The 25,611-nt window shown below is 37.3% G+C and overlaps 1 protein-coding gene across 2 annotated transcripts in view; it reads left to right on the top strand.

Annotated features, from left to right (window-relative positions):
• The window catches only part of LOC127419285 (synaptotagmin-2-like), a 54,207-nt gene that overhangs the window by 22,596 nt on the left and 6,000 nt on the right, over positions 1 to 25,611 (top strand). The window contains exons 2-8 of one of the 2 annotated variants that reach the window (XM_051660575.1): positions 6,293 to 6,513; positions 7,675 to 7,835; positions 16,038 to 16,169; positions 17,613 to 17,780; positions 18,117 to 18,284; positions 22,861 to 22,978; positions 24,215 to 24,348. In XM_051660575.1, coding sequence (XP_051516535.1) covers positions 6,318 to 6,513; positions 7,675 to 7,835; positions 16,038 to 16,169; positions 17,613 to 17,780; positions 18,117 to 18,284; positions 22,861 to 22,978; positions 24,215 to 24,348 — 1,077 coding nt within the window. In that variant the 5' untranslated portion in view covers positions 6,293 to 6,317. The remainder of the gene's footprint in view (positions 1 to 6,292; positions 6,514 to 7,674; positions 7,836 to 16,037; positions 16,170 to 17,612; positions 17,781 to 18,116; positions 18,285 to 22,860; positions 22,979 to 24,214; positions 24,349 to 25,611) is intronic. The other variant, XM_051660576.1, reaches the window with a different exon arrangement.

Raw genomic sequence — 25,611 nt, forward strand, 5'->3', positions numbered from 1 at the left:
TATCAGTTTATTTATAGAGCACAATTAAAAACAACAACAGTTGGCCAATGTGCTGTACAACAATTACAATAGAAAAATTTAAATGATATACTATATAAAGATATATATTCAAAAACAAAGTAAAATACAAAATACATTAAAACATCACAGTATATCAGGGTTGACTAAAAGCTAAAGAAAAGAGACAAGTTTTTAACTTTGATTTAAAGTCGTGTACTGTTAGGGCAGTTCTAATAGAAATAGGTAGGCTATTCCAAAGCTTGGGTGCTGCTACAGCAAAAGCACAGTCACCTCTCAGTTTCAAAAGGATATGCATCCTTCAAAAATGATCAACAACAAACACTCAATTTTAAAATACGACTCTTCTGAATGTATATGTAATGCAATTTATAAGCATCTTGTGTGAAATTAGATATCTACTAAAATAATTCTCCAACGAGCTCTCTTGCACAACATAGGTTCTCACATCTCTAACACAAGAGAGTGCCGAAAAGCGGGTGTAGAAAAACTACAGTTCTTAAAGGGGCGATGTCCAATTTATGATGAGTTAAATTTTATGACATTTCTCCACTTGGCTACATAAGCAAAATAACTAACTAACTAAATAAATAAATAAGAAGCAAGCAAGAAAGAAAAAATTAACAAATAAAATATAATAAGTGAACCAGAGAGCATATTTCTTCGATTTCCCACATTGACAATAAAACTGTCCTGCAGTTAAGCTCATTAGGTGTAGTGACACATTTGACTTAGATAAAGTTTTATCAAGCACAAATAAACAGGATCATAAGAAGTGATGCGGGAACAGAAGGAGCAGAAATGGCCCTGGCTCATTTGGCAGTTCAAATCAAACCTTTGGAGATCCAACTAGATATCATTGCTGCATCCCATAATTATAATTGCTTCAGGGCATCTGCCAAACTTCTGTTGTTCAGTGTGGGCATAATTCCTTTATGCAATCCACACATCAACAACTGTTATTACTAAACAAGGATGCTAATAGTCCAGAATTACATTTAGTTTGATATATAAATCTCACAAAACCTGTCTGAGTCTTATTTAAAACCCCAAATAAAATAAGTAAATAAAGAAATAAATTGTGTGAAATGTGACATGAACATATATTATTTCCATCACTTTGCACATTTGTATAGAAAATGTACAACCACATGAAAACACAAACTAAAATTAAGAGTTGATACTGCAGAATAGTACAAATAAATGAACAAATAAAATGATCATTGAAAGTCCTTCATTACATAAGTGGTGTTACACAAAAAAGAAGATGTATACAATGTTCTTGATAATAAAACACAAAAGCTCCAGGTCCCGTCCTGACAAATGTTTGGCTGAATAGAAACTATCTATCCAGAGAGAGTGGGAGGTCTCTACAGAATCAGAGCTCAGAGTTATGGCACAGTGTGTAGTGTTGCTCAAAAAAAAAAAAAAAAAAAAAAAAAAAGATGTTCTTTTTGTTTTTGTTTTTTTCCCCCTTGCATGGACAAAAATGACTTCACTAGAGCCAAAGTGGACTTGAAGAAATGTTGATATTGTAGCTTGGATTAGACATTAGACAATGCGATGTTACAGGGATTTTTAATTGAGTGCTCAATCTTACAATTATTTTAGCATAATAGTGCTTGTATGTGTGCCAGAGCGGCATCATCAATCACTAACATCAAGTGTAAGCTTGACAAAGATTGGCAGGGTCAGTTGAAAGGAAACTGTTTATTTCTCATCTATTCAAAGTTTACTATTAATGACTATTATCAGTAAAATTAAGCAGTTCATTTGTTTTCAGGACACCATCACCCATAGAAGATCAACTACAGTATATATCTTTTATAGTGCACTACTACATTGGTTGTACAATGGGTTTTGATTTATGTGTATTTTTATTAACTAACATTAACAAACAATAATAAATACATTAAAATATGTATTATTAATTGTTTTTTCATGATACCTAATGTATAAACTAATGTTAACAAATAGAACCTTATTGTAAAGTGTTACCTTAATATTATACACTATTTGATCTAGGGTGGAAATATTGTTAAAACATTTCAAGCAAAAAAACTTTTTATAGTATTATCAAGCCATTAATTTCTACATTTGGATCAAAAAAGAGAAACAACAAAGTAAGAAAAAAAAAAATCATAAACAGCTGATGTTAGAACACATAGGTCTTTTTTATTGTCCCACTGTGATTATTTCTTTCATTCTTTTTTCCAAATTTATCTAAAGCTGGTCAGCATCTTTCTGCTTCATAACCTAGGGTGTGTCTCACTAATAAACTGCAGCTTTAAAGCATCACATCCAGACGATCAAGACCCTTTGTCCACTCTAGCCTTCAAACTAGCCTCCAATTCCCTTTACACAGCTGTTTGCCAGGACTTTATCACAGACATGAGAAAACTACCAAAATACATTCTCCCCACCTCAGGCCAACGCACAAAACTAACCATAATAATACAGTTATGGAGTGGTTGTACATAATCTCACAGCATTTGACTGCTTTATGGTGGGATTAATTCAAGGTGGTGCTTCTGCAACGAGCATGCGGGCTCAGTCAAGTGAAAAATGAGAGACAGTGACCGGTGACGCTGCGGCTCAGCAGGATAAATCCGCTGAAAAAGCCGGGTCAGCACTTGTAATGGTTGACTCACAACCAGTCATGAATTTTGCCTTTTTATAGCTTTCAAAGAGAGGGAGACCTTTGATTTGATATGAGGGCAGTTTTCTAAAGACGAATTGCAGGTGAATTTATTTTTTAATGATGCAGTTAAAGGAGCTGAATAAGTCATTTTTAAAACCAGAAAGACTCTGAATAAATGAGAATAATCATGGATAGGATAGACTAGTTCCCTTTGGCGTAAGCCCCATCCTACAGTTCAGTTCTCAAATGTACATTGGTTCCCCGCACGTATCTATCAGGATATCATAGAGACTTAGATTAAATATCTTTTTACTTGGGCCAGTAAGCAACCATCTAGCAACCACCTAGCATTGCCCTTGTAACCATCCAAAACACCCTGACATTGCATAAAGATAAACAAGTATCACACAAATGTAATAAATCACTTTTACTTATTAATTTATTCATTGTTGTGGACAATTCAAGGCATTTTGACCAAATAAAAGATTAAGATTAGTTTTTCACTGTTTTCAACTCTTAAATGGGTCAAAAATGACCTGAACATACAGTAACATGAGGGTAAAAGACCCCATGAAATGGACAGTTTTGTTTTCTTTGTTGACGTATTTCCTATTGAAACAAGAATTTGGGATGGGATATATTGAAAGGTATGTCCCTTTTTTAAAATAGCCATCATAGGTTGGGTTTAGTAAACAAGCAAACAGACAAAAAAAAAAAAAAAAAAAATAGCCAATAGCTTTTAGTTTACATCACAGACATGAACCATGAGTCGCTACTTGCTGTTGCTAGTCGTTGGCAGATATTAAAAGCTTATAGTTTCTGCATATAGCCCTCGTGACAACTTCCCCGTGTGACAAGTAGCCCCGCTCCCCCCATAGCATCTCTGTTCTTACTTTCTAGAAGGCATTAGCACATTTGTGGTTTTGGCATTATGACTTTTTATTTACACTTTCAGTTTTATAAAATAATGTTTGCAATTAAAGCTTTTGGACAGCTAAATCTACAAATGTTGACAACAGATCACAATCTGCCTTTTGTTTATTAACTTCCAGTCTGTTGGCAGATTAGCTACAATTTATCTCTCATTTTCTCTCAGGTATTAATCCATTTGGAGCTCTACAGTCATTTAACACATTCATTTGTAAGCCAGTTGAAATTACCTTGGGATTGTTTAATCAGTCAATTTCCTTAGATCACTGGTCTCTTTGTTTTCACCATGAATAAGTAATATCATATAATTGGACAGCAGTGGGTTGGTTACAAGCTGTTCAAACAAGTGCATTTTTTTGTCAGTATTTGTTTTCTTGCAATTGATCCTAGCTCTGACTCATCCTGTAAATATGTCAGAAGTAGTATCTTATAAAAAGGAGCATAATACATTACAAAGTTTTCTTTAATAAAATAGAGGAGGAGTTTTTGTTCTGACATCAGGTACTCAGGCAAACGAAGAGAGGAAACCAAGCATTTAATTTGCTTGTAATTGCCTTATCAAAGATTCGATAGTCCCATCTGTGGTGGTAAAGTCAAGAGTCAATCCCACTTAAAGTTAGAATTACAGAAAGTCCATATGCTTTCAATAATTGACTAGAAAAAGGGTGTACAAGTTAAAAGAACACTGAAATATTTTAAAGCCAAGATGAAATAAAAAATGATGCATTTTACTTTCTTTAAGCACATTCCTGGCCTTATTGTAAAACGATTAATTGGTGCATCCTGTTCCTTTTAAATGTAACAATCTCCAGACTAATCGAGTTGTGGGCTGGCTGGCTTGAAATTTTGCACTTTGAAGGAGGAATATTGGAGATGTTGTGGTTGTGTTTGAGGCATGAACATAAAATCGACATCGACCCAATTTACTTTTAAGCCCATTCCTGGGCTTATTGTGGCAATGCTAAACTGCACATTATAAAAATAATAATCATAACAAATAAAAAAAAAATCTAAATGCAAGAACTTGCCTGCCTCTGAAGCAGCTTTCCTTTTCGGATGACATTACGAAATCTTTCAAACCCCCTCCCCTCCACCCCTCTGGCCCCATTTTGGTATGTAATTCTTTGTTTTCACAATCCAATAAATATTCGATCCACTGCAAAAAAAATATTTTTCTTACTCAGTATTTTTCTCTTATTTTCCTTTAAACATAAATTTGTGTCCTTAAAACAAGATACATTTAATTGAGAAGCAAAATTACATAAGATATTGAGATAATTTTCGGAAAGGTTTATGCTTTAAACAAAAAAGAACTATTTGCCAATTGGGCAAAAAATAAAATAAATAAATAAATAATAATAATAATAATAATAATAATAATAATAATAATAATAATCATTTAAAGGAAACACGTTTTATTTTGCATGTATTTTTATTTATTTATTTATTTTCAGAGTCGATAAAATCATGTCCTGTCCTACATTTTTTCTAATTGAATATCCGGATACTTCAGATTACAGAATTAAAATGGGTTGTGAACTGTTTCATGTTAACTTTAATACTGATTCTGTTTTGTTGTACAAATTAAGAACAAAAGAACTTCTGTTTGTGGGTGAAAAAGTGTCAGACTGTCTGATGATTCCAGTCAGATTTTCAGGTGTAGATGAGTCATTAATCAACCTGGTTGGTGTCAAAAAGAGAGACTGGTGGGTGCAACTCTGCCTCTCTGTGTCTGTATTGTATCCATCTCTCCATCTTTTCTTTTGTTAGCTGCTCCTGCAGTCTGTCTGTGGGCCACTTGACTTGTGCAATGTCAGATTGCATAACGGCAGCATAGTGCATTCCTTCATACATTCTCAGTGAAGAAATGGGCCCTTGAATAATAAAACGGCTTATCCCGTGAATTGTCAACTTCATTAAATTATTTATGCAAGGCAATGGGTACAGACAGACTCTGCAACATTGGAGCGGGAAATTGACGTTTGAGAAATGAGAAATCCTTTTTGTTTGCCTACATCCCAGTGTTTTTTTTAATGAAATCAGAGGGTAAGTCTCCTTTCATTACGTGTATCATTCTTTTCAGCACGGGTGGTCCTGCTTCAGTTGAATCATTTAGAACTTTGATGTGAGAGTTTTATATTTTCAGTAATTAATGCAAAACTGCAGGGCTCTATTTGACATTTTCTATGTAAAAGAAAAAGGGCTAAAGTAAACACTTTAGATCAAAACATCCACTGTCTTATATTTCATGCTCAGTCTTGCATTTAAAAGGATAATTTCAAGAGGTATTACTTCTTATTTTTATTTTTAACATTACAAGCGGACTTAAATAAAATGTACGATGTGACTTCAACCCCTTTAAGAAAAAAATATTTCAATTCAGTAAAATCGTATTTGAGAAGTACATTTGTACTTGTTAGTATATGAATGCTTACTATTTGGATTAATTTTCCATTCCAAATCCCACTTGCTAACATTGTTGTTCACATTATTGGGCATGTTTTGATAATCAAGAGATCAGACAGTGTGTCACATAATGCTGACAGTCACTCCTACAGTAACTATATGCTGGCAACATTTGCATGTTTTATGGAGCAGATAGGTCATTTCATTCAGTTTTCTTTTGGCGATGATTTAGCAACCTTCAGTGATTTAGCATGATCTCATGACACCCATGTTAACACATCTTTTTTCTCCATTAAGGTTTCTGTTGGTGTAGCCATCAAACATGAAGGAGAATTTGTTTAAGAAGAACCCTGAGGCCATGGTGGCCCCCGGGCCCACTGATGCCAGTGCCCTGACGATGGCCCCTGCTGTATCTACACCGGCAGACAACTCCACTGAGCATCAGGGCCCAGTCAGCAAGAATGACGTCTTTGGTGACATCAAGAACAAGTTCCTCAATGAGATGGACAAGCTACCACGTGAGTGTTTTCTGCCTTATCTATCTATCTATCTATCTATCTATCTATCTATCTATCTATCTATCTATCTATCTATCTATCTGTCTGTCTGTCTGTCTGTCTGTCATCTATCTGTCTGTCTGTCTATCATCTGTCTTTCTGTCTATCTATCTGTATGTCTGTCTGTCTGTCTGTCTGTCTGTCTGTCTGTCTGTCTATCTATCTATCTATCTATCTATCTATCTATCTATCTGTATGTCTGTCTGTCTGTCATCTGTCTGTCTGTCTGTCTATCATCTGTCTGTCTGTCTATCTATCTGTATGTCTGTCTGTCTGTCATCTATCTGTCTGTCTGTCTGTCTATCTATCTATCTATCTATCTATCTATCTATCTATCTATCTATCTATCAATCTATCTATCTATCTATCTGTCTGTCTGTCATCTATCTGTCTGTCTGTCTATCATCTGTCTGTCTGTCTATCTATCTGTATGTCTGTCTGTCTATCTATCTGTCTGTCTATCTATCTATCTATCTATCTATCTATCTGTCTGTCTGTCTGTCTGTCTGTCATCTACCTGTCTGTCTGTCTGTCTATCATCTGTATGTCTGTCTATCTATCTGTCTGTCTGTCTGTCTGTCTGTCTGTCATCTATCTGTCTGTCTGTCTATCATCTGTCTGTCTGTCTATCTATCTGTATGTCTGTCTGTCTGTCTGTCTGTCTATCATCTGTCTGTCAGTCTATCTAACTGTATGTCTGTCTGTCTGTCTGTCTATCATCTGTCTGTCTATCTATCTGTCTGTCTGTCTGTCTGTCTGTTTGTCTGTCTGTCTGTCATCTATCTATCTATCTATCTATCTATCTATCTATCTATCTATCTATCTATCTGTCTGTCTGTCTGTCTGTCTGTCTGCCTGCTTGTCTGTCTATCTATCTATCTTTTGAAACTATTTTACTGTAAACATTCAGGTAAGGCAAATTTTTATTTTCAAGTTATCCTTGAATATCCCAGAAGCTACAGCTTTGCAATTGCATATTCTTTCCGCCACAGGCGGTGACATTTAAGTTATGGCCCTGTTATTTATTCGTCAAGGGGTAATGGTGAAGAAACACTTGGCTATGTTAATAGCACTGTTTTTTACCCAGCCCCTATTCCATCTTTCTCTGTCTTTCACTTTTAGTGCCTCCCTGGGCCATCATTGCCATCGCTATCGTAGCTGTGGTCCTCATACTCACTTGCTGTTTTTGCATTGTTAAAAAGACCTGCCTTAAGAAGAAAAAAGGCAAGAAGGGAAAGAAAGGGAAGGAAGACATGGGAATGAAGAGCATGAAGGGAGGAGAGGTACGACCACCTAACACCACCCACACAGCTCTTCAGCCTTAAAGGGATGGTTCACCAGAAAATTACAATTTTGTCACTTTTTACTCACCCTGGGGTCTTTCCAAACACACATGACTTTGTCTATAGACAACCAAAGGAGATGTTAGGCAGAATGCTCACACTACTCTTTTCCATACAATGTAAGTGAATGGTGGAGGCTGTCAAGCTCCAGAAACACCATAACAGCAGTCCATATATGACTAATGCACTATATTCCAAGTCTTCTAAAGTCATACAATAGCTTTGTGTGAGGAAAAGACCAGAGTAAAAGTTGTTATTCACTGATTATCTTCTCCCCTACAGCAGCTTCCTTCTTTTATGGCTCTTATGTTTTTTTTTTTTTTTTTTTTTTTTTTTTTGGAGCTTGATAGTCCATGGTCATAATTCACTTTTATTGAAAGGAAAACAGCAGTGTCAACATTCTGCTAATCTTCTCCTTTCATGCATGAAAGAAAATCATAAATGACAGAATGAAATGAGGATGAGTATATAAAGAACAGCATTTTCATTTTAGGGTGAACCATCCCTTTAAAATTTCAGCCAAGGGTAGTGAAAAAAAGAGATAAAAAGATTAACTAATTTCTGCCTAATACTAATGAGTTTAATATTGATGGATACTGTGCCATCTTTTTTATTTGTTTTTGCTAATGCTCTAGGCTTTTGCTCATTCAATATATTTTATAAACTCAGCAATCTTAAAACATAAGCTCCTCTGTTTTAAAAATGGTCATGTTACTGCCTCACATATCCCCAATATAGCTTCTAGGTCAAGCAAATGGATGGTTGGTATTCTGGAAAGATTTTTTTTTTTTTTTTTTTTTTTTGCCAATTTAATATTCATGGAATATAAAATATTCAGTGTTGTACGATATTTGCAGCCTGTAAAGCAGGAAAGCTACATGAAAGATTTTCCACCTTGTCATTTCATTTGCTGTGTTCATATAATTTGGTTTCCAATAGAATGTGTGTGCTGTTAATCTCTTGTGCTTTTGTGTAAAAATGACACATTTTTCAGCAGATGCACAGCGGCACTAAATCTTTTTTATCTCTGTGTAGGAAATATAATATAAAATATAAGCTAAAGAGTTTTGCTATGTTTGCCGTGTTGTGTTGTGCCCTGCTGTGTGCTGTATTTTTGTTATTGTGACAAGCTAATTTCTACTTGGGAATCAATAAATTTCTACCCTATCACATCCCAATATATCAGTTGCTATGCTGTATAAATATCTCAAAAACTTTTTTGTGCATAAACACCAGCCAGATAGACTTATTATTTCTGCACTTTAAAAAAATTGGTTGTAGAAGTAAGGGGTTTATTTTGAAATAAATACAGACTGACTGTACATCTAGCTTATTACACGGCTACTTACCAAATACATAAATACTTGAGTTGAAATTATTTTACTATCTTACTTGTAGATGATCTTAAATGTTCCACCAAGAAATAATAGTGCATTACAGCATAGAAAAAAGGTTAAAACTGCAACAAAATTAATGTATGGGTCAATGACATGATGCTCTTTCAAAAATATGTTTGAAAACTTTGTGTTTAAATTATTGATTAAGCTGTGTTCACTTATGTATATTGAAGGAGCAAGGAAAATATTTCAGCACCTTTTATTTGACGGTTACACCACTGGACATTTTTAAAGCCATCATTTTTATTTTTTATTTATTTATTCTTTATTTTTTTAGAAAATGCTATAAATGTTTTCAAAAATTTATGAAACCAACATGGGCACAAAGATTTCATTTTTTAGGAACTTTTACATGTGTGTTTTAAACTAGATTTATAATTTTTATCACCTCCTTTTTTTGTCAATGACAGAATCAAGTATTCAAGAGAGACGTGTAATAAGTAATGGTTATTAGAATGATGAATAACAGATGTTTATTAAAAAAAAAAAATGTCATTTTTTGATACATGTCCATTAAGTGTTTACTTGATTATCTCAACTTGATTCTGTCTTCTGTGAGTTCAATCTCTCCCTCTCTCTCTCCATCTCTTCATCTCTCTATCCTTCCCGCTTTGTGTCTGATATGTGCTCCGTGTGTCTTGACTGTGGTGGACCTGTCTACTTACGGTAGGTGTGACATGGCTTGCAGCGCCTCTCTCTGACCACCTGGGCTCTGACCCGACTGGCTGGGAATGACATTTATGGCTTCTACTTGAGTCTTGCAAGCTACAGGGGTGCTGAGGTTGCTTGAGGAACTAGTTTGGGGTGGGTTGGGGAGGGCTCGCATTCCACCGGTTTGACATGCCACATAAACACAAGCAGTATGGGCGACTGAAAGCCAAATGAACATAAGGGATGCCCCTTTAGGAATGTATGTGCATTTGGTTATGAACTTAAACTTCATTTGAGCTTACTGAGAGAAACCAAAACACCAATCCCCTCTAAAATGCATGTCGAAAGGGTATGGTTTTGGCGATTTGTCTTCTAAAAGCTGCTCCACCTATCTAAACATATCCAAGCCTATATATACCTGTAAAACCTGTATTTTCCCTAATTTTAGTCCACGATAATTTGTTCTATATTGTTTGTATTAGTAGAGGACATTATTTCAAATCTTTCTTAAAGCAGTTTATTGTCAGGAAAAGGAACCAGTAGAAATGTCCAGATAAGGTGAAGCAGCATTTGAGACAAAGCTCAATGCATGCCCTTCATAAGGGCGCCAGTGAATGACCACAACTTGACTTGAGAGTAACTTTCCTGGACGAACCATTGTGATGAAAGAAACAACAAATATTTTTTTTCCTTTTTTTCTTAAAATGTAGAGATGAGCCATGGAATTATGTAGGTATGGAAGAAAATAGAGAAACCAAGAGCCAAATTGCAATGGTGTGTGTGTGTTTGTGTGCATTTAGTGAGTTTTTTTTAATTATTATTATTATTATTTGTATGTGCTTGATAGTGTGTGTGAGTGTAAGTTTCATGTGGTTCAGTTTGAAATATACTTTATATTCGCTACCCCGAGAATTGGACCTGCTTCAAGGCTGGTTAAGCTGTTTTTTCTCCACTAAGGTTTCTGTATATTATGTACAGTAATAACCTTTTCCAAATGTCTTTGTGATTAATAGACTAACAGTTCCAGCTAATGTGCCTGCATTTGTCTGGTTATTCACAACTAAGGCACATCATACATATTGTAGATTTTACAAGCCAGTATTTTTTCTTGTGGTAGTGAAGAGCACCCAAAGAAGCTAGGCTAAATAAGTAGTTTTAATAATGAATTTAAATCATAATATGATGAAAACCATTAGTGATTACATGCTGATTTGATCAAATTGCAGTTGGTTCTAATACTTTATATACAGTATAGATAGATAGATAGATAGATAGATAGATAGATAGATAGATAGATAGACTGATTGATTGATTGATTGATTGATTGTATCCCCTAACCCTACCACTAAACCTAACCCTCACAAAAAACTTTCTGCATTTTTACAATTTAAAAAAAACATAGTTTAGTATGTTTTTTAAGCAATTTGAATTATGGGGACACTAGAAATGTCCTTATAAACCACATTTATAGCATAATACCCCTGTAATTACCAGTTTGTAACCTAAAAAAAAAAAAACACACACAGAATGTATTTTGGGTGTTTGATTTCTCCACCATTTCTTATTCCATCTGCCACCTTTACTAAGATGAATGCACTGTAACTTAGCATGACTGCCTCTGAATGTCCAATGAAAGTCTCTTCTTTAGTTATGTAAGACAACCACACTTTTCATATTAGGAATATTGCATTAGTCTGTTACATTACTAATCTTCATAATCATATAATGCCAGAATTCTAAGGGTTTTCTTTGGTATGGCTCTATTAATTATACAGTCAGTAAGGAATATTTTCAGAGGTTGCATTTTGTGGCTCGACATGCATGAACACATTCTATCATGCCCGTTAAAATATAAGAAATTATACTTTTTTGTCTCTGTGAGAGAGAGGGAATGAGTACAGTATGTGTGTTGTTGAGTGTGCGTGGATTTACTTAAATTATAATCTGGGGACAAAATGTTCCCAGAAGTGAGTTAAATCCATTGAAACCTCGCTTTGAGGATTTTTTGGGGATGTCTTAAATTGTCTTAAAGTTCAATAAATAAAATAAATAAGGTTTTATTTATTTTAGTTAACTAAATTTTTATGTCGTCGTAAAAGGCAGGATTTGTGTTTATGTGGAAGCCGGATCCCACCTCAAAATAAAATATGTAATTCTGACTTTTAGTCTCACACAATTTGTCATAATTGTGAGTTTGTATTTCTTGTAATTGCGCAACTTTATATCTTAGAATTGCAACTTTATATCGCAGAATTGTGACTTTATATCTCGCAATAGCGACATTATCTCACGATTTCAACTTAATTTCTTTATTTCTCGACTTTATATCACACAATTGTGACTTTATATCTGACAGTTGTGACTTTATATCTCACAATTCTGACTATATCTCACAACTGCAAATTTATATTTCACAACTGTGACTTTATATCTCACAAGTACAACTTTATATTTTAGAATTATGACTTTCTATTTTGCAATAGCCACTTTATATACTCAACAAGCACTTTATTAGGAACACCTGTACACCTATTATTGATACAATTACCTAATCAGCCAATCGTGTGGCAGCAGTGCAATGGATAAAATCATGCAGATACGGGTCAGGAGCTTCAGTTAGTGTTCACATCAACCATCAGAATGGGGAACATTTTTTTATCTCAGTGATTTCAACCATGGTATGATTGTTGGTGCCAGACAGGCTGGTTTAATTTTTTCTGTAACTGCTGATTTCCTGGGACTTTCACACACAGCAGTCTCTAGAGTTTACTCAGAATAGGCGGCAGCACCTTATTGATGACACAAGTCAATGGAGAATGGCCAGACTGGTTCAATCTGTCAGAAAGGTTACGGTAACTCAAGACAACCCCTCTGTACAATTGTAGTGAGCAGAATATCATCTCAGAATGCACAACACGTCAAACCTTGAGGCGAATGGGCTACAACAGCAGAAGACCACGTCGGATTCCACTTCTGTCAGCCAAGAACAGAAGGCTGAGGCTGCAGTGGGCAATATAAATTAGATCATAAATACAATTGTAAATATAAACATAATAATAATCATAATTGAAAATAAACTATGACCTATCGATAGTTTAACACAAATCTCATAATTTTTTGTTTCATAAAATAGCTACAACAGTGATTGTCAGGGACATCATTTCATGTTCCATTATATTTTCAGAGTTTGGACATGAACTTTATCACCTGCTGGTGGAATCTCCAAACTGCAAATGCAGGAACTAAGTTTAAAATTTGCACTGAGAAAAGACGTGGTTTTGAAACGTCTTAGCGCAAAGGCCTATTTCTCAGCTTTGTGCCACTTCATTACCACACAATACACCCACAGACTGTACGCGTACACCTACAGATTGCGCAAACATTCCCACCTATGCCCACTTGGGTTTTGTGCTGGCACGAAAATTGCACTTCGAATTAATGCTGTCATGAAAATTGGATAAGACGTTATCCAATTACAGTTGTAGCACGTAGTGCTCCGCTTTGCACACACACAAAAATAGAGTCCTATATCTTTATAGCTCAATATTACTGTATATCTCGCAATTTTAACTTTATATCTCAGAACTATATATATATATATATATATATATATATATATATATATATATATATATATATATATATATTTGTGGCAGGATCAAGGCACCATAGGATTGGGTTATGTTTAGTATATAGTAATTATAATTGCCTGTATGTAAAATCAAAAGAAGTCTATTGCATGTCCTCATTTAAATAGATAAGTAATCTTACATGAGTGTTTTTAGAGGTGAGTGACCAGAAAGCACAAATCTCCTCCTCTATTTAGAGTCATCCTGATTCAACTATTCCATTCTTCTTGTATTCTTGTATTTATATATTTTGCTTTTTTTTTTTCAAAGCTGAACCAGACAGCTTCATCTATGTAAGCTAATACATGCTGTTTCACTAGCTTTGCTTTTGAAGCTGCATAAATTCTACAAAGCACATAAAAAATCTCAGAAGACCTTGATTTCATGAAACAGACACAGTAGGGCTCTAGTAGTGCTGCAGTTGGGCATCCCACATGGATGAGCTTGCCAGGTGTAACTACTAACTACTGCTTGATCACACCGCTGGCCTCTAAAGCGCTGCCTGTTTGCAGGAGCTTTAATATGTACAACACTAATAGTTTGTATTTTAGATCACACTGATACCAAGCTTTAACTAGTTTTGCAAAGCCAGACTTTTAACTATCAGCATGTAGTCTGGTCAGCTTTTCTGATGAAGAACCGACCACTGTAACAGCAAATAACATACACTATATTGCCAAAAGTATTCGCTCACCCATCCAAATAATTGAATTCAGGTGTTCCAATCACTTCCATGGCCACAGGTGTATAAAATGAAGCACCTAGGCATGCAGACTGCTTCTACAAACATTTGTGAAAGAATGGGCCGCTCTCAGGAGCTCAGTGAATTTGAGTGTGGTACTGTGATAGGATGCCACCTGTGCAACAAGTCCAGTCGTGAAATTTCCTCGCTACTAAATATTCCACAGTCAACTGTCAGTGGTATTATAACAAAGTGGAAGCGATTGGGAATGACAGCAACTCAGCCACGAAGTAGTAGGCCACGTAAAATGACAGAGCGGTGTCAGCGGATGCTGAGGCGCATAGTGCGCAGAGGTCGCCAACTTTCTGCAGAGTCAAACGCTACAGACCTCCAAAGTTCATGTGGCCTTCAGATTAGCTCAAGAACAGTGCGTAAAGAGCTTCATGGAATGGGTTTCCATGGCCGAGCAGCTGCATCCAAGCCATACATCACCAAGTGCAATGCAAAGCGTCGGATGCAGTGGTGTAAAGCACGCCGCCACTGGACTCTAGAGCAGCGGAGACGCATTCTCTGGAGTGACGAATCACGCTTCTCCATCTGGCAATCTGATGGACAAGTCTGGGTTTGGCGGTTGCCAGGAGAATGGTACTTGTCTGACTGCATTGTGCCAACTGTGAAGTTTGGTGGAGGGGGGATTATGGTGTGGGGTTGTTTTTCAGGAGCTGGGCTTGGCCCCTTAGTTCCAGTGAAAGGAACTCTGAATGCTTCAGCATACCAAGAGATTTTGGACAATTCCATGCTCCCAACTTTGTGGGAACAGTTTGGGGATGGCCCCTTCCTGTTCCAACATGAATGCGCACCAGTGCACAAAGCAAGGTCCATAAAGACATGGATGAGCAAGTTTGGTGTGGAAGAACTTGACTGGCCTGCACAGAGTCCTGACCTCAACCTGATAGAGCACCTTTGGGATGGCCTTCTCGTCCAACATCAGTGTCTGACCTCACAAATGCGCTTCTGGAAGAATGGTCAAAAATTCCCATAAACACACTCCTAAACCTTGTGGAAAGCCTTCCCAGAAGAGTTGAAGCTGTTATAGCTGCAAAGGGTGGGCCTACGTCATATTAAACCCTATGGATTAAGAATGGGATGTCACTTAAGTTCATATGCGTCTAAAGGCAGATGAGCGAATACTTTTGGCAATATAGTGTATGATAACAATGACATCAACAAGTTGGGTTCTGTTTTAGTTCACACACAAAATAGACAGCCTTGTAAGATAACATCACTATATTCAATTACATAATTAATAATTAATTAACATTAATTTCTATTTTAATTCCATTGTCATTTCGAATAGCAGCATGGAGGATAATTTTGTCTTATGTGTTTTGTGTGCTAAGGTGAAAGTGGAAAAGTTATGATCTGTCTAACACTTGTTCTGCTCCATTACTGTGAGTAATAACATTTCTTCCGAATTATTTAATTATATATATATATATATATATATATATATATATATATATATATATATATATATATATATATATATATACAAAATTTTGGATGCAAATGGTGTCTTGAAAGGAAAAGTGAAATCAAGTCAGGTTACTACCAAGGTCATTGCTGACCTAGTTACATACAGTAACACCCAGGTGGTTTAACACCTGGCAAATTTCAGGTAAGATGAGAACTGGCCCAATGAACCAGGATTGGAGAACTTTTACTTTCATCACCTTTGCTCTGCTTCCTCCTTTAATGCCTATCTGTTCTTTTGTCTCTCCAGAAACAGGAAGAGGATGATGATGAAGAAGATATAGACATGGGAATAACTGAAGAGAAAGAGGAGGAACCCAAAGAAAAGGAGAAGCTTGGAAAACTACAATTCTCCTTGGATTACGACTTCTCTGACAACAAGGTAAACTCACCTTACCCTTGCGTTAAAACAAATCCGCATTGAGTGAGGAAATTCTGCAAAAAATTTAGTTTTCTGTTTCTGTTGATCAGTTTGTTTTCTCCCAATATTTTAAGCCTTCTGTTCTGTTCTGTTGAGACCGACTTTACATTCTGGAATTCTTTTTGGTCTCAGAGACCACAATGTTGAACTGTATGTGTTTTAATAATGAAAGTATTTCTAAAATTAACCTATTCTTTTTCCCTATTAAAAAGTTGTTTAATATGTTTTCTGACCTAATCAAAACCCAGTAGGCTGATGTTATTGAAGTGATGACACTTTACATTAATATTCTCTTTGTTAAGTGTTTATAAAGGGGTTCATTAATTACTATTAATACATTTACAAATGCATTATAAATCATTGATATATGGTTATAGCAACATATATAAAAAGTTGACTTTCATACAATACCTGGCAAATAGTAAGCCATTTTACCTCATGTTATAAATGCGAAATTACACTTATTGAACATTAGTAACCTATGAAAATGCACCTTGATGTAAAGTGGGCACTTACGAAAGATTAATAAAGGAGCTCCCAACATTAGAAACCTATTTACATGAAGTTCAGTTTGGATTAGTGGTCATTATATGATATATGCTGTGAATAAGCATGAAGACCTGAAAGGTGTTTTTTTAGATAGTTAGTCTTTAGGTAACTAGGACTATTTAAGTCGGGAGTAGCACCATTATTTTGACATTAACGTGACAAGGAAAGTGACAACACAAGTGAGTCAAGACATTACAGTAATGGACACAAAGCTGATTGTAGCAAAATGACATAATGTAACACCTCCTTTTAATCTCACTATAACAGTCTATTTGTGTTGCATTGTAATGTAAATTATGAATCAAGGCATTTTATGTTTAATGAATAAGTGTATTTATTAAGCATTTATAACATGTAAGTTAAAATGTTCACTATTTGGCAAGTATTGCATGAAATTTGTCCTTTTTACTCATGTTGCTATAACTGCATCAGTGATTTATAATGCACTTGTAAATGACTTATTAATCATCAATGAACCCCTTTATAAGGCCTTAACAAAGGAACATTAATGTAAAGTGTTACCATTTAAGCTTTATCTCTCTGTTTTACCAATTTTCTTTTTCTTTCTTTTTTTTTTTTTAAATTGTGATGTTATCTGCAATAGTAATGTTGCTTCTGTTTGGTGTTAATTTGACCCCAGCGAAAAGACATTGTAGAAAATGCAATAAAATAAATACAAAATGGGATGATTGAACTATTGTATAACAGTTTATACACCAGTCAGAAGTCTTACCATGTAAAAACTCATTCAATTCATTGAATCAATAAAGTCTATGAAGAATTTCAATGTAAAGTGAATTTTTTAAGGCCTTTAAAATCCTTAAAAGATTGACATGCTTATCTTTTATTATATAGCTGACAGTGGGCATCCTGCAAGCTGCAGATCTTCTCTCCATGGACAGTGGTGGCACCTCTGACCCGTACGTCAAAGTTTTCATTCTCCCAGATAAGAAGAAGAAGTTTGACACCAAGGTGCATAAGAAAACCCTAAACCCTGTCTTCAATGAGACTTTCCACTTTAAGGTACACTACCTTTTTCATTGACTCATGCATGTCAAAATTTGTATCGTCCACCAGGCGAAAGTTGTACATTTTTTCATTTAGAAAAGTAATAGCACACCTCTCCTCAACAAGCCGCAAGATTTGATCATTTATTATGGACTTACATTTAACACTTAATGTTAGGAGTTTGTTTAAATTCCAAAACGAAAATTTGAGCAATAATCATTTTGATGCATCCCATACCAAATACCACCAGTAATTAGTAACTTGTATCACCTTAGTCTAAAAATATGCCTAGATTACTAGTTACATCTAATTTTATTCACAACAATACTTATAACCTGATGTTATTTGTAGATTCCATTCACTGAAATGGGAGGAAAGACCCTGGTCATGTCTGTGTACGACTTCGACCGTTTCTCGAAGCACGATGTGATAGGTGAGGTGAAGATTCCCATGAACACCCTGGATCTGGCACAGCCCATTGAGCAGTGGAGAGACCTGGACAGTGCAGAGAAAGAAGAGGTAAACCTCTTCACTTCACACATCACTTCCAGCACGTTATCTAGAGTGAGCAGCTGTTGAGCAACAAAAATAATGAGAGTTAATGAACTGGCACTGCCAAGCATGCTTTTATGGCCATAATGTTATATAAGTGTCGACTCAAGATGGCAGCGAATATGGCTGCTGCGTTGCGAGCTCCGACACAACATTGCAGTTCTTTGTTTGTTTTGTTTACAATTCTTATGTTTTTTGTCTTGGATGTTGTCTGCCTTGTTGTCTATGACAGACAAACACTTTTGGACATTGGTTCTGCAATTGCACACCGTAAACCGGACTTCAAATTCCTCAATGCCGAGCCACTGTTTACAAACACGCCAGCAGAGCCATTTGTCTGGGCAGCCTGGCCGCGGAAACGCATAAGGAATAAGGGAAGGAGAGCCGGCATTCTCATCAGAGTAAGACACCGCGCAAATCGACCCCCGCTACCCGGTATTCTACTGGCAAATGTTCAGTCTCTGGACAACAAGCTCTGCGAGCTGAGAGCGTGGATCTCTTTCCAATGAGAGATGAGGGACTGCTGCATTATCTGCCTTACAGAAACTTGGATGTCTGCTGAGATTCCAGATTCAGCCATGAACCCGCGGGGTTCTCCGTGCAACGAGCGGACAGAGCGAAAGACCTCTCAGGTAAAAGCAGAGGTGGTGGTGTAGGTTTTATGATCAACAAATCCTGGTGTGATCAGAGGAACGTACATTCTATCAAGTCTTTCTGCTCTCCTGATCTGGAATGTCTCATGCTTCTGTGTCGACCATTCTGGCTACCGAGGGAATTCACAGCAGTCATTATCACTGCTGTGTACATCCCACCAGAAGCCAACACAGACCGGGCACTCAAGGAACTGTATGGGAGTATAAGTGAACAGGAAACCGTGCACCCTGAGGCCGCGTTCATTGTGACCGGGGACTTTAACAAAGCCAATTTCAAATCAATTGCACCAAAATACCACCAACACATCAGTTTCAACACACGAGGGGACCGAGTTTTGGACCATTGCTACTCTCCCTTCCGGGATGGCTACAAATCCCTCTCCCACCCACCATTTGGCAAATCGGACCACTCTTCCAATCTGCTTCTGCCCACTTACAGGCAGAAACTGAAACAGGAAGAACCCACCCTCAGAACAATCCAGTGCTGGTCGGACCAATCAGATTCTACACTACAAGACTGTTTTGATCACGCGGACTGGGAGATGTTCCGGTCCGCCTCTGATGATGACATCGAGGTATATGCTGATAGCGTAACGTGTTTCATCAGAAAGTGCGTAGAGGATGTTGTTCCAACCAAAACAATAAGGATCTACCCCAACCAGAAGCCATGGATAAATAACGATGTTCGCGCGGCACTTGATGCGCGGACCTTCGCTTTTAATTCCGGGAACGCGGAGAGCATAAACAAGCCAGTTATGCCCTCCGCAAACTATCAGAGCAGCAAAACGCCAGTACAGGGACAAGATTGAAGGACAGTTTAACACCACCAACTCTAGAAGCATGTGGCAGGGAATTAATATCATCACAGACTTTAAAGGGAATAAAAACTCTGCCGTGAACACCGCTGCCTCTCTCCCGGATGAGCTAAATACTTTTTATGCTCGTTTTGAGGGAAATAACACCGCCCTCGTGGAGAGAGTTCTTGCAGCCGAAGCTACAGAGGTTAGTTCACTCTCAGTCTCTGTAGTGGATGTAACCCAATCCTTCCGACGGGTGAATATCCGTAAAGCCGCGGGTCCAGACGGCATTCCAGGCCACGTCATCAGAGTGTGCGTGAACCAACTGGCTGGTGTTTTTATGGACATTTTCAACCTTTCCCTCTCTTTGTCTGTGGTCCCCACATGCTTTAAAATGTCCACCATTGTGCCTGTACCAAAGCAATCCAAAATCACTTGCTTAAATGACTGCCGTCCTGTTGCTCTGACCCCCATCATCAGCAAATGCTTTGAGAGACTAATCAGAGATTACATCTGCTCTGTGCTGCCTCCCTCACTGGACCCATTGCAGTTTGCTTACCGCAACAACCGCTCCACTGATGATGCCATTGCATCTACACTACACACTGCTCTCTCCCACCTGGAAAAAAGGAACAATTATGTGAGAATGCTGTTTGTAGTCTACAGCTCAGCATTCAACACCATAGTGCCCTCCAAGCTTGATGTGAAACTCCGGGCTCTGGGCTTAAACAGCTTGCTGTGCAGCTGGATCCTGGACTTCCTGTCAAGCAAACACCAGGTGGTTAGATTGGGCAGCAACATCTCCTCATCACTGACCCTCAACACTGGAGCCCTGCAGGGCTGTGTTCTCAGCCCACTCCTGTATTCCCTGTACACACATGACTGTGTGGCAACACACAGCTCCAATGCCATCATTAAGTTTGCTGATGATACGATGGTGGTAGGTCTGATCACTGACGATGATGAAACAGCCTACAGAGAGGAGGTGCACACTCTGACACGCTGGTGTCAGGAGCACAACCTCTCCGTCAACGTCAACAAGACAAAGGAGCTTGTGGTGGACTTCAGGAGAAAAGATAGAGAACACAGCCTCATCACCATCAATGGAGCACCGGTGGAGAGAGTCAGCAGCTTCAAGTTCCTCGGTGTCCACATCACTGAGGAACTCACATGGTCCATCCACACTGAGGCCATTGTGAAGAAGGCTCATCAGCACCTCTTCTTCCTGAGATGGCTGAGGAAGTTTGGAATGAACCACCACATCCTCACACGGTTCTACACCAGCACTGTAGAGAGCATCCTGACTGGCTGCATCACTGCCTGGTACGGCAATAGCACTGCCCACAACTGCAAAGCACTGCAAAGTGTGGTGCGAACTGCCAGACACATCATCGGATGTGAGCTTCCCTCCCTCCAGGACATATATACCAGGCAGTGTGTGAAAAAAGCTCGGAGGATCATCAGAGACTCCAGCCATCCAAGCCATGGGCTGCTCTCACTGCTACCATCAGGCAGGCGGTATCACGTGGTATAGACGCAGCAACCCCCCCAATGTTCAAGCCAAATCTATGCCACTGATCTAAATATATGTACATGGTAGAATTCACAGGATTCCCATAGTAAAGTGAAACAATATTGATGTAATAATCATAAAAACTAGTGCTGTCAATCGATTAAATTTTTTTGTGAATTAATAACATATTCTAATCAATTAATTGCAGATAATCACATATTTTAATGCTTGCTAAGAAAAGCCCCAAATGAAGACATCACATTATATTGTCCGATGTGAAAATCATTGAATAGGCATTACAAAAAGTTGCTTTTAAAACCAGTTGGTTTGTTTTATTTCCAAATCATTAAACTTTACATAATAGTAGACATAGTACACATAATTGCCAAATGCATTCTTTCATTCAGTAATTTTTTTCTTACCCCAAAATCACTGCGAGAATAAAATGACAATTCTGTCATCATCTACTCACCCCCATGTTGTTCCAAACCCATATGACTCTATTTTCTCTGCAAAAACACCAAAGGAGATCATTTAATGATAATTTAATGCAGTCCCGTTGGCTAAATTCTGTATAACATCAGTACATTGGGACTCACTTTAACACTTAATAAAGCACCCAAAAGTGTCATTAAAGTAGTCTTCGTGTCATATTCTACATCTTCTGAAGACATAAGATCACTTTGTATGATGAACAGATCTTAATAAGCTGTTTTTCACTCTCAAATCAAATCAAAACACTGATAAACTGGTTTGATAAATGTAAACGGCGCTGAACCAAAGGTTCCTTTCAAGGCATGGCAGTTCACTTGGCGGCCATCTTTGGAATGCTTCTGGGCAACAATTTTCTATGGATACAAGTGGCATGAAAGTAACGCTCCAAGTACTATCTACCTGAAAGGGGAAACATCGAAATCTCAAAAATGGTTGGTCGATTACAATCAAAGAACATATTTCAAATGAGCTGTTAAATCTGACAACAATAGTTTCATAAATGTGATTCTTTAGCTGAGATCCTGCAAAAAAAAAAAAAAATGCTATTTTTCAAGCTGGTTCAGCTAATGCGCTTGTGCAAAATGTGCAAACTGATTGACAATCGATGTCTGTATCTGAAAGGTGATTGGCTCTTTTATCTTTATGGTGGGACTTTCTTTCTACATCCGCCATACCGAGTGTTCCGATTTCTCCCATTTATTTTAAGACAAGTGCTCCGTCTCGGGCAGTCATTGGCTGAACCCAATATGGTGGAGACTTTGATAACATCAAACCTTATTGATTCATGTGTGTTGCATGATCAAACGTCATGATGTCAAGTCTGGGAGAACAACAACAAACATTTCTCGACACCACTGCACTCTGTTCCATTCTATTGTTTTGCTGTTTCTGAATACAGGATTAAATGAACAGATCCTTACTCATTCTGTACTGCCTGCTCTCAAGTATGGTTTGGTGGCTCAGGGAAAACTATATTTTATTGCATAATGGTTTATAACTAACTGTACTAAACTGACTTGTTAAATTGACAGCCCTAATAAAAACATGTTTTAAGAATCTACTTTATTTTCTCCCAACACACACAGCCTGAAAAGCTTGGTGACATCTGCATCTCCCTGCGCTACGTACCTACAGCTGGAAAACTCACCATATGTATCCTGGAGGCTAAGAACCTGAAAAAGATGGATGTTGGAGGACTCTCAGGTACACACACATACACACACACACACACTTACACACAATGCATGTCTCTCTAGAGAGTGGGTGGAGATAATGAACTCCATCTTATTTCTCCCTGCAGTAGCATGGATATGCATGCATTACAATTATATTTAGATTTCTGTTTTAAATTGTAATAAAAGAACTGCACTAAAGATACAGTATATGTGCATATTTAACTCATTATTTGTTTTGATAAAAATACATCATGTTTCTGGCAGACATGCACAGAAGGCTCCAGTGCTGCCGGAGTGTATTTGTGTCACGCCTGTGCTTTAATATCAGCGTTAGCCACGCAGAACAGATAGCGCTCACGTGCCGACTCTGCAGTCCTCTGCTCGCGCTGTGCCATGCGTCTCTCTCAGCCAGGCCTCACTGCTGCTTTCTGCTGGCGGCTCTGAGAACAGCAGCTGCACAAAACACGTTGCAGACAAAATAGGCTAATCATGGATTAGAACAAACATGGGTCCAAAACAGTCATTCAAGATTTAAGTTTGAACATTCAAGTATTGAGTGAAAATGAAAGTCACAAAGGAATGTACTTAGTCTAGGAATGTACTTAGACAACTTAGACTAAGTTGACGTGTGTAAAATTGTGGATGTTAAAATATGTTCTCATATCCCAGCAGAGACAAATAGAAGTAAGCCATTTGTTGATTGATTTCCCCAAAAGCTGTAACACTGTGGCACTTTGGCACTATCAGACATTCCTGTTTTTTGAGTGACCAGCCAAACATAACAACATGGACTCAACCAAAAGTGTGAGTTTGGTGTGGGACAGCTGTTTTTCGACCAATGGAAGATAGGGAAGTGATTAGGAAAATTAATTTTGTATTACTTATAAAATAAATATATGGTTTAACTGGCCTGGTGTCCCCCAGCCTGACCAGCTAAAAGTGCCCCAAACCCCTCTAAAACCAACCACCGAGCAGCCAACCAGCTTAGGCTGGTTTTAGCTGGTTTTTCAGCAGGATATTTGAATTTTGCTTGAAAATGTATTCAATTTGATTGATCTGGCTGAAAAAGTGCTTAATCTCTGCATGGAAAACTTTGCTTGAGTTACTGGATTTAGTTGCGAATTATGAGTCTTTCTGTGGAATACACGGTACTAAAGCTTCTGTGTCGATTCTTTCATTGGCATTAATGTAAGCAAAATACATAACAGATTGCCAAGTGAAACATGTTTATAAATGTATGTTTGAACATGCTCTGTCTCTACAGATCCTTATGTGAAGATTCATCTTCTACAAAATGGAAAGAGACTGAAAAAGAAGAAGACAACAGTGAAGAAGAACACACTGAACCCGTACTACAACGAGTCCTTCAGTTTCGAGATTCCACAGGACCAAATGCAGGTAGAGTTTGCGGGACTCAATACAAAGGGTTTCCTTCTTAGTGTTCAGCCATGCTCACCTGTCAGTGTTTTTTTATTCTAGAATCATTCAATCTATATAATGCCGTCCATATAGCCTACTTAAAGAACCCCTGAAAATGGCTCGTCGAGTAAAGTTTTCTTTCTTTTGTTTACAAATCGAAGGGCTTGTCCCTTTAAATAGCCTTCAGTTTACATCACATTTCACTGACATTTTGCTTCGTAATCAAATATCAGATATTTTTACTGGAAAGTGACAAAAGCACTGATTAAGAAAATTAATTTTTGTGTGCATGATTTGCAACTTGCTAGTCAATGGCAGGTTTTATTAAGGGGGAGAGACATTCTCATTCTAGAGAACATTTGATTTCACTAAAAACTGTATATGCGCTTGAGTTCAAGGTAAGTCATCAATATTTTTCCTGGGAAAAAAAAGACTATATCTGCTAAAATATATTTTTTATCAACCTTTACACTGTAAAAGTCATATTTTACAGTAAAAATATCAAAAGATTCTTAAAACAAGAAAAATTACTTGAAAAGCAGAAAGACACAGGATATTAAAGAAGTAGTTCACCCAAAAATGTAAATTCCCTCATCATTTACTCACCCTTATGCCATCCCAGATGTGTATGACTTTCTTTAATCTGCTGAACACAAATGAAGATTGTGTAGAAGAATTTCTCAGCACTTTTGGTCCCAAAAGGCATATAAAGTCAGCATAAAAGTAATCCATATGATTCCAGTGGTTAAATCAATGTCTTCAGAAGTGATATGATAGGTGTGGGTAAGAAACAGATCACTTTCACATACTTTTTCTTGCGTTTTTAGTGATTCACATTTTACAGGCATATCGCCCCCAACTTGGGAAGGGAGAAGAATTTAAAGAAAAAAGTACTTAAATATTGTTCTGTTCCTCACCCACACTTATCATATCACTTCTGAAGTAATGGATTTGGAATGCATTTTGAGTCACAATTTTGGCACCCATTCACTTGCATTGTATGGACCAACAGAGCTGAAATATTCTTCTAAAAATCTTAATTTTTGTTCTGCAGAAGAAAGGTCATACACATTTGAGATGGCATGAGGGTGAGCAAATGATGAGAGAATTTTCATTTTTAGGTGAACTATATGTTTAAATCTTCGTTTCACAAAAAATTGTACAATATTTAGTGGAGTTTATGCCTAAAACAAGAACTATTTGCCAGTGGCATAAGAAAAACAACCCTGTTTTCACTTTGAA

Source organism: Myxocyprinus asiaticus, chromosome 28 (assembly GCF_019703515.2).
Source record: "Myxocyprinus asiaticus isolate MX2 ecotype Aquarium Trade chromosome 28, UBuf_Myxa_2, whole genome shotgun sequence".
NCBI lineage: Eukaryota > Metazoa > Chordata > Actinopteri > Cypriniformes > Catostomidae > Myxocyprinus > Myxocyprinus asiaticus.